This window comes from Hemiscyllium ocellatum, chromosome 9 (assembly GCF_020745735.1).
Source record: "Hemiscyllium ocellatum isolate sHemOce1 chromosome 9, sHemOce1.pat.X.cur, whole genome shotgun sequence".
Classification (NCBI taxonomy): domain Eukaryota; kingdom Metazoa; phylum Chordata; class Chondrichthyes; order Orectolobiformes; family Hemiscylliidae; genus Hemiscyllium; species Hemiscyllium ocellatum.
In genome coordinates this window covers 12654103-12667525 of record NC_083409.1, presented here as the reverse complement: position 1 = coordinate 12667525, position 13423 = coordinate 12654103, and the positions used below count along the sequence as shown (strand labels likewise).

General features: G+C 46.5%; 1 gene segment (V, D, J or C); it reads right to left on the bottom strand.

The window, feature by feature from the left end:
* Nucleotides 1-208: 208 nt before the first annotated feature.
* LOC132818587 (Ig kappa chain V region Mem5-like) lies at nucleotides 209-13129 on the bottom strand. The segment is given in 3 exon segments: nucleotides 209-956; nucleotides 12552-12875; nucleotides 13062-13129. Coding segments are annotated over 3 exon segments (702 nt in total).
* Between the last annotated feature and the right edge of the window lie 294 nt (nucleotides 13130-13423).

Below are 13423 nucleotides of genomic sequence, written 5' to 3'. Positions count from 1 at the left end.
CAATGACCTGCTGAAATGCAGCCAATCAACTGAGGTGGGGGGAGGTCATCTATTTCCAAAGCATTCACCAGACAGAGACTGAATCTTCACCTTTATTCCCTTTTCCAGATTTACATTGACAGAAAAAAAACAACTGCAATTAACAGCCCAGACAGAGGAAGCTGCACAAATTCACAGCCACATTGGAGCTTGAGAAAAACACTTGTGGAGATTTTCTCAATAACACGATAATCCTGTCCCTTTAAACAGTGACCAAACCTTAAATTGGAACTGACAGCTAAGCAGGAAGGAGATCTGGTTTACTGAAGCAGAGAATTCTGAGGTCCACATTGTTTTGTACAGCTGACAGTCTTCAGCAACTTCAAGAGATTTTACTTGGCATCACAAGTCAACCATGTCCCCATCAAACACTCCCAGGACAAGGTACAGCATGGAGTTTGACACAGCGTAAAGCTCTCTTGACACTGTCACAATGACCTGCTTTAACATCCAAACCTCAGAAGGTTCTCTGAGCCAGTCCTGAGAAGGAAGAGAGTTGAAATTCAGTGCTGACAATGACCTTTGTCCTGCCAGCTCAGCCCTGTTCTATTTAAAGTTGTGCCTCCTCTGTGGACTGTCTCCAACACTCTACACACATTCTGATCTCCTGATGCTCTTGCTGAGGGGAGAGGGGAGGGTCACGTGGGTGAGGGCACAGGAGAAGCGAGCGTTGGACTCCCAGTCAGACCCAGAGAGGGTCAGCAGGCTGCTGACACTGTAGGTGCTGTCCGAAGCTCGCAGGTAGTTGCTGGTCTGAACCCCGTCCGAAATGACTGCACCGTCCTTCTTCCACTGCACCTCCAGCTCATCGGGATAGAAGTGATTGGCAAGGCACACCAGGGTGGCAGTGCCCTTGGCATTGACCTGCTCCAGGGAGGGAGGCAGCAGGGTCAGCTTGGGCTGAGAGTTGTCACGGCCTGAAAGATAAGAGGAGCAATTTTAATCCCTGTCATTCGAAGGGAATTCAACCTTCACAATATTCACTGGCAATACAATCTTTTTGAACATTTTTGGTCAATACAGAATAAACCTGACAAATGAACAGGCATTGTTCAAATTGCTTCTTGGGAATGTGAGGGTCACTGGCAGGGCCAGCATTTATTGCCCATCCCTAATTGCCCCTGAGAAGGTGATGGTGAAGCAGCTGAGAAAAAGGGACAGTTTTAGACCATTGTTTATGGAATGACTGTGAGCAACTGGAAGGGTTATCACTGGGGGAGCATTTCAGCGACAGTGCTCAAAACTCAGTGAGATTGAGACTATGGATGGAAGTGCAGTAAGTGTAAAAGTTTTCATTTAACTAAACTGTGTGGTGCTTTGGTAAAAGTGGACTGGAAGCAGTGACATGATGGGAAATCAGTGTCAAGGCAGTGGGAGCCCTCGATGGACGAGTCAGAGATCATTCAGAATCTGTTCCTACAAAGAGTAAAGGTGGGACTTCCAGATCTAGACCAAATGAACAAGAGGATTGGGGCCATGTCCTGACATGGATTGGGTACTGGTTGGCCGACAGCACAGAAAGAAGGAGTCTTTTTCTGAATGGCAGGTAATTACAACTTAGGGTGTCACAGGGGTCAGTCCTTGGTACCCAGTTATTCATAATATATAATAATAGGGTCAAAGATTCATAGAGACCGAAAAGGCTCATCAGCCAATTGCGTCCATACTGGTCAACAGACAACAACCCAATAATTGTCATCCATTTTTCCAGCAAAAGGGAATTAGATGCAATGTGTATTAAAGAAGGAATTAGATATAGTTCTTAGGATTAAAGGGATCAAAGAATGTGGGGAGAAAGCATAACAGGGGACTGTGTTGGATGATCAGCCATGATCATACTGAATGGTGGAGCAGGCCTGAAGGGCCGAATGGCCTACTGCTGCTCCTGTGTTTGATTTTTCGATCTGTTTCTCAGATAATGAAGGAATGTCTCTCGTCAGTTTGAAGCTGGAAGTCAGATGGGTGTGGAGCTGGAAGATGTGGCCATGGTGACTAATGAATGCAGGTCAGTGAGGTGGTTCAGAAGACACATGGGATAAACTGTTTTTCTTTTTCCCTTGATGGAATGAGGGCATTGCTGGATCGGCAGCATTTATTGCCCATCCCTAATCACCCAAAGGGCAGTTTAGAGTCACCCACATTGCTGTGGGTCTGGGGTCACATGGTAAGGATGGTAGTTTCCTTCCCTAAAGGACATTAGGGAATCAGATGCTTTTTCCTGACAATCAACAATTGTTTCATGGTCATCATTAGACTCTTAATTGCAGATTTTCTTGATTGAATTTGAATGCCACCATCTGCTGGATTCTAACCCTGGTCCCCAGAACATTACCTGGATCTCTGGATTAACAGCTCAGCAATAACACCATTAGACCATCACCTCCCTTATCTCATTTTTGGTTGACTGTGAAAGCAAGAAGTTTGTTTATTCTGGAACTGTATAAAACCCCAGTTAGAGCACAGTGAGGGAACAGTGTATGGTTCTGGTCACCACATTACAGGACAGAGGAGTAGTTTATCTGGAATGGGGGCTTTGAGCTTTGCGGAATGATTGGATTGGCTGGGACTGTTTTCTTTGGATCGCAGGAGGCTGAGGGGAGATTTGATGGTGGTGTGTAAATAATGAGGGGCTTGGACAGAGTGGGTAGGAAGGACTGATTTCCACCAGCACAGAGGGCAATAACCCTGGGGAGAGATTGAAATCAGTTGGGGGCAGGATTAGAGGGGAGTTGAGGGTATTTGTTTTCACCCAGAGGTTGGTGGGATGTGGGACTCACTGTCTGAAAGGGTGGGAGAGGCAGAAACCCTCATCACATTGAAAAAACACTTAGATATTCACTTGAAACAGCGAAACCTCCAGAGCTATGGAGCAAGAGCTGGAAAGTGGGATGGAGCTCAATATCTCTTTAACAAACCTCCGATCACCCACAGATCAGGAGAACTTTGTCCGAGAACATTGGCGCAGACTCGGATCCACACACTTCGGGAAAGAGTCACGTTGGGTGTCTGTGTAGAAGGTTCTAGATTATATTTCAAACCTTGCTGCACACTGCTGGGCTGAGGTCAAGGGTGAGGCTGCGAATAGTCTCAGTGTCCTAGGGTCAGATAGGGTCACTGCTCCTAATGACCTCATGACCCCGGAAGGTGAGAGTGCGCAGACAATGGATGAGGATCCGGATCAGGAGACTCCAACCCTTAAAGAAAGACTTGCATTTGTGTAGCACCTGCCCCCAGCTCAGGATGTCCCACTGGATCTTTCTAGCAGACTGTGCACAGCGAGATCCCAAACACCATGTGATAATTAGCAGAGAGATACATTCTGAGTGATTTTGACTGGGGGATAAATATTGACCAGGGACACCAGGGGGAACTGCCTGCTCTTCATCCAATAGTGCCATGGAATGGCATCTTTCACAACTGAAAGACTCTCAGTTCATCCAAAAAATGAAGAATAGTTCCTTGAAGATGAAGTTGCAGGTAGGTAGGGGAGTGACAAAGTCATTTGGTTTGCTTTCCTTTATTGGTCAGTGCAATGATTATTGGAGTTGGGAGCTGTTGCGGCTGTACAGGACATTGGTTAGGGCACTTTTGGAATACTGTGTGCAATTCTGGTCTCCCTGCTACAGGAAAAATGTTGTGAACCTTAAAATGGTTCAGAAAAGATTTACAAAGATGTTGCCAAGGTCGGAGGATTTGAGCAAAAGGGAGAGGCTGAATAGGCTGAGGCTGTTTTCCCTGGATCATTGCAGGTTGATGGGTGACCGTATAGAGGTTTATAAAATCATGAGCGGCATAGATAGGGTGAATAGAGAAGATCTTTTCTCCAGAGCAGGGGAGTCCAGAACTGGAGGGCATAGGCTGACGGTGACAGGGGAAAGATTTAAAAGGGACCTAAGGGACAACGTTTTCATTCAGAGGGTGTTAAATGTATGGAATGAGCTGCCAGAGGAGGTGGTGAAGGCTGGGACAATTACAACATTTAAAAGGCATGGGTATATTAATAGGAAGAGTTTAGAGGGATATGGGCCAAATGCTGGCAAATGGGACTAGATTAATTTTGGATATTTGGTCAGCATGAACGAGTTGGACCGAAGGGTCTGATTCTGTGCTGTCCATTCCTCTGACTCTAATTGTATTTCAATCCAGCCCTTAACACTTCAGGCTCTCCCAAAGACATTTTCAGGCATTTTTGGTTGACAAGCAGTCACTGTTGCAATGTCAGTAACGTGGCAGCCAGTTTCTGCACAGCAAGATCCCACTAGAAGCAATGAGATCAAAAAGCAATAATGATGTTGGCTCAACGATAAATATTGTCCTGAACTCAACCCAAAGAGAAAGGAATTTGGTTCAGTTGGATGGAAAATGAGAAAATGGAAGGTAAAGGAGAAGGTAGGATTGCTGGTTAGTGATGGGATTGATTGTTACCAAAAAATAAAAGGGATGGAAGTTTTGAACATCAAAGGAACCATGAAAGTGCAGGGAAAATCAATAATAGTACAAACTTAAAGAGGTTGTATCTAAATGCACAAAGCATTCCGAGTAAGGGAGTAATAGTGATGCCACACATTGAGGTAAATTGAGTTTCTAAGGAATTTAAGCTAGTTAAAGTGGAGGAGGGCTCAGGAAAGGTTATTCAAGTTTCTAGAAGATGTAAAAGGACAGAAAGGATCAGGAATCGAACATAAAGCACAGCAGATAAGGGGACAATGATGGGAATGAGGGCAGTCAATGCAGGACTGAGGGTGTTGTACTTAAATGCACACAATATACACAATGGGCTGGTAGTGCAGATTGAAACTGGCAGGTACGATGTTGTGGGTATCACAGGGACATGGCTGTAAGGGAATTCGGGCTGGGAACTAAATATCCAAGGTTACATGTCCTATCAAAAGGACAGGCAGATGGGCAGAGGGGGAAGAGTTGCCTTGTTAGTGAGAAATGAAATTAAATCAATAGCAAGAAGTGATGTAGAGTTAGAAGGTGTAGAATGTGAGTGGGTAGAGCTGAGGAACTGCAATAAATAAAGAATCTGATGCAAGTTATGTCCAGATCTCCAAGCAGTAATCAGGGTGTGGGGAAGGAAATCAGTCAGGAGACAGAAAATGTCAGGGCAGACTTCAATGGATCGGTGGGCTGGGTAGTGTATCTCAAGGAAAGGTTTCATGGAATGTCGACGAGATGGATTTTGGAGCAGCTTGTGGTTGAGCCATGATGGAACAGGCAGGTCTGGATTCAGTGATGTGTATTGAGGCAAACATGATGAGTGAGGTTAAGATGAAAGTATCCCTGTGGATAAGTGACAATAATATGATAGAATTCCCCCTGTAGTTTGAGAGGGAGAAGCTGCAATCAGATTGAACAGTATTTCAGTTGAGTAAAGGTAACTCCAAAGACATGAGGAAGGAGCTGGCCAGAGTTGGTTGGAAGGGGAGCCGAGCAGGTAAGATGGTGGGGCAGCAAACAGCAGAGTTTCTGGGCGTAATTCAGGAAGCAGATCAGGAACTCATCCCAAAAAAGAAGAAACATACCAAGGGGAGGACAAGGCAACCATGGCTGATGGGGGAGGTCAAGGACAGCATAGAAGCAAAAGAAAAGGCATACAATATGGTGGAGAATAGTGGGAAGCCGGAGGATTAGGAAGCCTTTAAAAACCTGCAGGGGATAACTGAAAAAGCATTAAGGGTGGAGAATGTGAAATGTGGGAGTTATCTAGCCAGTCATATAAAAGAAGATTGCAGGAGTTTTATCAGGTGTATAAAAAGGAAGAGGGAGTCAAAAATAGACTATGGATCACTGGAAAATGAGGCTGGAGAAAGAATAACAGGAAAATTAGGAATAGCAGAGGAATTGAATAGATACTTTGCATCAGTCTGCACCATGGAAAACACCAGCAGTGTCCCAGTAATTCAAGACTGTCAGGGGTCGGAGGGGCCGGATAGGCTCGGAGAGTGGCCATCACTAAGGAGGAGGTACTGGGGAAGCTGGAAGGTCTGAATGTGGATAACTCACCCAGACTGGATGAACTACACCAGTGTGTTCTGAAGGAGATCACTGAGGAGATTGTGGAGGTATTGGAGATGATCTTTCAGGAATCAATGGAGTCAGGGTGTGGAGGTGAGATGGGGACGGATTTGGTAGGGGCAAGGGACAGGAAAATGGCTCACATACCACCCCTGTTTAAGAATGGAGGGAGGTAGAAGATGGGACATTATCGGCCAGTTAGCCAGGACTCAGTTGTTGGTAAGGTTTTAGACTTCAATTTAAGGATGAAATTGCAGAGGACTTGGAAGTGCAATGGCTTCATCAAGGAGACGTCATGCCTGGCAAATCTGTTAGAATTCTTTGAGGAGGCAATGAACCAATCAGACAAAAGAGAGTCCGAGGAAGTAATCTTTTTGGATTTCCAGAAGGCATTTGACATAAGATAAGCGCCCACAGTATTAGGGGCAATGTACTGGCATGGACTGAGGACTGGCAGGTTGGCATAAAGCAGAGCATGAGGAACAATGGCCGCTGGTGACGAGTAGAGTTCTGCAGGTGTCAATGTTAGGACCATAACTATTCACGTTATACATTAACAATCCGGATGAAGGAAGTGAAGACATTGTTGCTAAGTTTGCAGGTGACATGAGGTAGGTGAAGGGACAGGTAGTGTTAAGGAAGTGGGAAGGCTGTAAAAGCTCCTGGATAGGCTCGGAGAGTGGGCAAAGAGTTGGCAGATAGAATACAATGTGTGACAGTGTGAGGGTATGCACTTTGGGAGGAAGAACAAATGCAAAGACTGTTTTCTAAATGAGGAAAGTCTTTGGAAATCTAAAGCACAAACCTCATTCAGGTTTCCCTTCAGGTTAACAGGCAGGTCCAGTTTGTGCTTGGGAAGGCAAATGAAATGTTCGCATTCATTTCAGTAGGGCCAGAATACAAGAGCAGAGATGTACTGCTGAGGCTGTGTAAGGCTCTAGTCAAACCACATTTGGAATATTGTGAGCAGATTTGGGACCCATATTCTAAGAAACAACGTGCTGGCATTGAAGGGGTTTACAAGAATGATCCTGGGGATGAAAGGCTTGTCATATGAGGCGTGGTTGAGGACTCTGGGTCTGTACTTACTGGAGTTTAGAAGAATGAGGGACCTTATTGAAATTTACAGAATACTGATAGACATGCGTAGAGTGGATGCAGAGAAGATGTTTCCAAAAACAGGAGAGACTCGGTAACCAAGGTGCAGCCTCAGAATGAAGGGCCGACCCTTTAGAGCTGAGATGAGGAGGACTTTCTTCAGCCAGAGGGTGGTGAATCTGTGGAACTCATTGTTACAGAGGGCAGTGGAGGCCAAGTCACTGAGTGTATTAAAGACAGAGATAGATAGGTTTGTGATTGTTAAGGGGATCGAACGTTCCTGTGGAGCAGGCAGGAGAATGGGGGTGAGAAGCATATCTGCCAAGATCAAATGGCAGAGCAGATTCAATGGGCTGATTGGCTGATTTCTGCTCCTATTTCGTAAAGACTTCTGGAGAGTTTTCCCAAAATCCTGGAACACTGAACCCACTGGACTGTGAGCCCTGCTGGAGCTGTTTGTCATTAGAACTTTGCCCAGAGACAACCAAAGAGTGGAGAAAGTGTGCATCCATGTGGGAATTTCAGAATGCTTCCCAGTTCCTGGAATACCATGAGTGCAGGAAGTGTGGTCAGTGACAGCAGTTGGAGCTCCGGATTTCGGAGCTTGAGCAGCAGCTGGTGTCAGTGAGGAGCGTCCGTGAGGCTGAGAGCTCCGTGGAGAGCACATTTCTAGATGTGGTCACTCTGCAGCTTCAGAGTATGCAGGGAGACAGGGAATGGGGGAGCAGCAGCCAGTCCAAAAGGACCAGGCAGCTAGTACAGGAATCCCCTGAATGTATCCCACTCTCCAACCAGGATTCAGTTTGGAATCCTGATGAGAATGATGGTTCATCTGGGGAGTGCATCCAGAGCCAAACCCATGGCACCACTGGGGGCTCAGCTGTATTGGGGGGAGGGGGGTATAAGGAAGACTGGAAGACTGATCATGAAAGGAGATTCGAGAGTGAGGGCATCGATAGGTGTTTCTGCAGCTGCAGATGAGAAGCCAGGATGGTGTGTTGTCTCCCTGGTGCCAGGGTGAAGGATGTCACTGAGCGACTGCAGAGCACCCTGAGGGGAGAGGGGGAACAGGCAGCAGTCGTGGTCCACATCGGTCCCAGTGACAGAGGGAGAAAGGGGATGTAGTCCTGCTGTCAGAATTTAGGGAGCTCAGAAGGGAATTAACATCAGGAACTCAAAAGTAGGAATCTTCAGATTACTCCCAGTGCCCCAGGCAAGTGACAAGAGGAGCAGGAGGATAACACAAGTGACTGTGGGGCTGGAAAGAGGATCCAGGAGGGAGGGTTTTAGATTCTTGTGACATTGGGACTGCGTCTGGGGGAGATGGGACCTGGATAGACCAGACAGCGTTGCTCCTGAACAGAGCTGGCACTGAGCTCCTTTGAGGTGATCTACTCGTGCTGTTGGAGAGGGTTTAAACTAACTTGGCAGGGCTGTGGGAGTCAGGAAGTAATACCAGAGAGGAGCACCAAGATCTACAGAATCATCAGTGCAGTCAATAAGTCACCAGCCAGTGGGAAAGATTTAGAGGAATACATTTGCAAGGAATTTACAGAGACCTGCAAATGTAATAGTCATTATAAATGGGGTTGGGGGGGGGGGGGGAATGTCTTTAATTTCTGAATATAGACTGGGGTAGTAGCAGTGTGAAGGACAGAGAGGGGCCAGGGTCGTGAGAGTGTGTTCATGTGAATTTTCTCCAGCTGCATGTTTCCAGTCCAGAAAGGAGGCTCTGCTAGATCTGGATCTTGGGAATGAGGAGGCCCAAGTGGATCAAGTGTCTGTGAGAGGACACTTAAGGAAGAGTGATCATTGTATCACAAAGTTGAAGGTGATGGTAGAAAAGAACAAAGGCCTTTTCAGGGTCAAACATCTTCACTGGGGAAAATGCCAGCTTCTGTAGGATATGGATGTAACGGATCCAAATAAAGTGGGATCAAAGGTTGGCAGGAAAGTCCTGAAAAGAATAGTAGAGGATGTGGACCAGGTATATTCGAGATACATTTGAAGGAGGGCAAACAATTCCTGAACTTACTCAAGGGCAAAAGTGGTAGAATTATGGTAAATAAGAAAAGGGCAAAAGAGTAACTAGAGAGAGAATAGGGCCCCATGAAGATGAACAATGTACCTCTGGGTGGATCCACAGGAAATGGTTTAGGTCTTAAATGAATATTCCAGGTCAGTATTTATCATGGAGAAAGACATTACAGAAGAGGATTTCTTAAAGTGCAAGACGGTAGATAAATCTCCAGGACCTGATCAGGTGTATCCCAGGACATTGTGGAAAGCTAGGAAAGAGATGGCTGGATCCCTTGCTGAGGTATGTTTCTGATTGACCGCCATGAGTGAGGTTCTGGAGAACCAGAGAGGTTGGCTAATGTTAGCCATTGTTTAAGGAAAAGCCAGGGAACTATAAACCAGTGGGACTGATGTCATTGCTGGGTAAGTTATTGGAGTGAATTCTGAGGAACAGGATTTGCATGCATTTGGACAATCAATGCAGTTTTGTGCATGGTAATCATGTCTCACTAACGTGATTGAGGTTGTTTGAAGAGAAGATTGGGGTAGGCAGAACAGTAGACACTGTCTATATGGACTTCAGCATTTGACAAGGTTCCACATGATAGACTGATTAGGAAGGTTAGGCCACATGGGATCCAGGGGGAGCTAGCCATTTGGGTAAAAAAATGGCTTCAAGATAGGAGACAGAGAGTGGTGGTAAGGGGTTGCTTTTCAGACTGGAGATCAGATGTCAGCTGTGTGCCACAAGGATTGGTGCTGGGTCCATGGCTTTTCATCATTTAAATAAATGATTTGGATGTGAATATAGGAATTATGGCGAGTTTGTAAATGACACCAAAATTGGTGGTACAGTGGATAGTGAAGAAGCTTATCTGAGAGTACAGTGGGACCTTGATCATTTGGGGAAATGGGCAGAGGTGTGGCAAATGGACAAAAGTGCAGACTGCAGATGCTGGAAACCAGAGTTTAGATCAGAGTGGTGCTGGAAAAGCACAGCATGTCAGGCAGCATCCGAGGAGCAGAAAAATTGATGTTTCGGCTAGAGGAATCCTGATGAAGGACTTTTGCCCGAAACGTCGATTTTCCTGCTCCTCGGATGTTGCCTGACCTGCTGTGCTTTTCCAGCACCGCTCTGATCTAAACGTGTGACAAATGGAGTTCAATTTAGATAAATGTGAGATGTTGCATTTTGGAAAATCAAACCAGGGCAGGAGTTATACTGTTAATGGTGGGGCCCTGTGGGGTGTTGCTCAACAAAGTGACCTCGGGGTGCAGGGGCAGGGGCAGGGGCAGGGGCAGGTGCAGGGGCAGGGGCAGGGGCAGGGGCAGGGGCAGGGGCAGGGGCAGGGGCAGGGGCAGGGGCAGGGGCAGGGGCAGGGGCAGGGGCAGGGGCAGGGGCAGGGGCAGGGGCATTATTCCTTGACAGTGAAGTCACAGGGAGACAGGGAGATGAAGAAGATGTTGGGTACACTTGCCTTTATTGGTCACTGCACTAAGTATCAGAGTTGGGACATCATTTGCAGCTGTACAGGAAATTGGTGAGGCTACTTTGGGAATAATGTGAACAATTCTGATCATCCTGTGATAGGAAGGATGCTGTTAAACTTAAAATTCTGCAGAAAAGATTTACATGGATGTTGCCTGGAACTGGAGGGTTTGAGCTGTCGGAAGAGGCTCAATAGACGGGTTATTTTTCCTGCAGGATCGGAGACTGAGGGGTGGCCTTATAGATGTTTATAAAATCATGACGGGCATGGACAGGGTGTATATCCCAGGTCTTTGCCTTGGGAAAGGGAATCCAAAACTAGAGGGTATAGGTTTAAGATGAGAGGCAAAAGATCCAAAAGGGACCTGAGGGGTAACTTGTCACACAGAGGGTGGTGTGTGTACGGATCGAGCTGTCAGAGAAAGTGCTGGAGACGGATACAATTATAACATTTAAAAGATGTTTGGATGGGTACATGAATAGGAAGGGTTTAGAGGGATGTGGGCTAAATGCTGGCAAATGGGTTGAAGTCAGTTTTGGATATCTAGTTAGCATGGAGAAGTTAGACTGAAAGATCTGTTTCCACGCTGTGTGACTCCGTGACCATTAGAGGCTGGAAAAGCTGAGACCTTTTACCCTGAAGTGCCGGAGGCTGAGGAGTGACCTTATAGAGGTTTATAAAATCATGAGGGACATAAATAATGTGAATAATGCAGGAAGGAGGTGAATGTTTTGTAGAGCTGGTAAACATATGCACAAAGATCATTCCAGGGATGAGGAATATCAGTTATGAAGATACATTGGAGAATTTGGGACTGTCTTCTTTGGAGAAAGTTACAGATCACACAACATCAGGTTATAGTCCAACAGGTTAATGTGGAAGCACTAGCTTTCGGAACGCCGCTGACAACCATTTGATGAAGGAGGGGCGCTCCGAAAGCTAGTGCTTCCAAATAAACCCCCTGTTGGACTATAACCTGGTGTTGTGTGATTTTTAACTTTGTCCACCCCAGTCCAACACCGGCACCTTCAAGTCTTTGGAGAAGGCAGCGAGGAGAATTGTTCCAGAAATTCAAAATCAGGAGGGGCCTGGAACAGAGTAAATAGGGAGAAAATGATTCCACTTGTGAAAGGATTGAGACCGAGAGGCCACAGATTGAAAGTAATTGGAAAAGTAAGAAAAGTGAGATGAGGGAAAACATTTTCAGCCAGTGGGTGGTTAAGGTGTGGAATGCACTGCCTGAGAGTGTGGTGGAGGCAGCTTCAATTGAAACATTCCGAAGGGAATGAGACTGTTATCTGAAAAGGAACAATGTGCAGGGTGACAGGGAGAAGGCAGGAGAATGACACTCAGTGAATTGCTCATTCGGAGAGCTAGTCCAGACAGGATGGACGGAATGGCCTCCTTGTGCACTGTAACAATTCTGTGATTGTGTGATTGAGCAGAGTTAAAGCTGAGGGAGGTGGGAGCTCGGTGTCTCACTGTGCTGCTGCTGCTGCAGCTGCTGCTGAGGTCAGTGAGATCAGAGACTGGGACAGGGAACCAGAGCTCACATCAAACTCTGCCCGTGTCCGTCACACTGAGACTGGCAGGAGGCTACTCACTGATTTCACTCCATGCTGCAGGAATGGGACCACAGGCTGCAAATGGACAGAGCTCCTCCACACGGTGAGTAAAACTGACTGACTTATATCTTGCTTTTTTTAAAGAGGGCATGAAAGTAAAGAAATACAGCTGGACACCCTGTTAGACACAGTGCTCCTCAATCAACCATTTCATTCACTGCAGCTCCCCACTAACACCTTCAACAAATCAGTAACTGTATTTTAGAAAGTGTGTTTCAGTATTGACAGGGTTAATAACAGAGGATTGAGGTTTACTTACTCAGTCTGAGCTTGGTTCCTTTACCGAACGACCAGCTGTAATACTGCTGACAGTAATAATCAGCGACATCTTCATTCTGAACGTTGCTGATTGTCAGGGTGTAACTGGTCCCTGATCCACTGCCGGTGAATCGCTCCGAGACTCCTGTGTATCGAGTTGCTGCACTGTAGATCAGGAGAGAGGGTTTCTGACCTTTTCGCTGCTGGTACCAGTTAACATAGTTGCTAACATATTGACTGGCCGTACAGGTGAGTGTTGCGGTCTGGCCCAGTCCCACTGACAGCACCGGGGGAGACTGGGTCATGATGATGTCCCCATTGATACCTGAGGGGTCAGAGAGAAACACAGTGAAGTCAGAACTGTCACAGAAAGAGCCGGTCAAATGAGAGATTGTTGGAGACACTGAGCATTCCTCTGGTTTCAGCATTTTCCCATCAATCACAAGTCAGTGGAATTGGAGTGAAATGGAGAACAGCGAAAGATTCAAGGTGGAAGGAGAGAGATTTGTACCTGCGACACAGAATGCCAGGAGCCAGATCAGCTGGATGTGTGAAATCATGGTGTGTGCTCCTGTCCCTGTGCCTGGTTCCTGATAAACTCTCCCTTCACTGGGCTCTGCTTTATAAAGCTGCAGCCTGTGAGAGTCTGACTGGGTGTTCCTCAGTATGTAAATGGCATCAGGCAGAGAGAGCCACATCCTCACACTTCCTCTTCTCTCTCTTTCTATCTCACTCTCTCTGTCTCAGAGTCATTGATGTGAACAGCACTGAATGAGGCCATTTGGCCCATTGTGTCTGTGCTGGTAAACAAAGATCTGATGACACTAATCCCATCCTCCAGCTCTTGGCCCATTACCCTGGAGGCTACAGCAA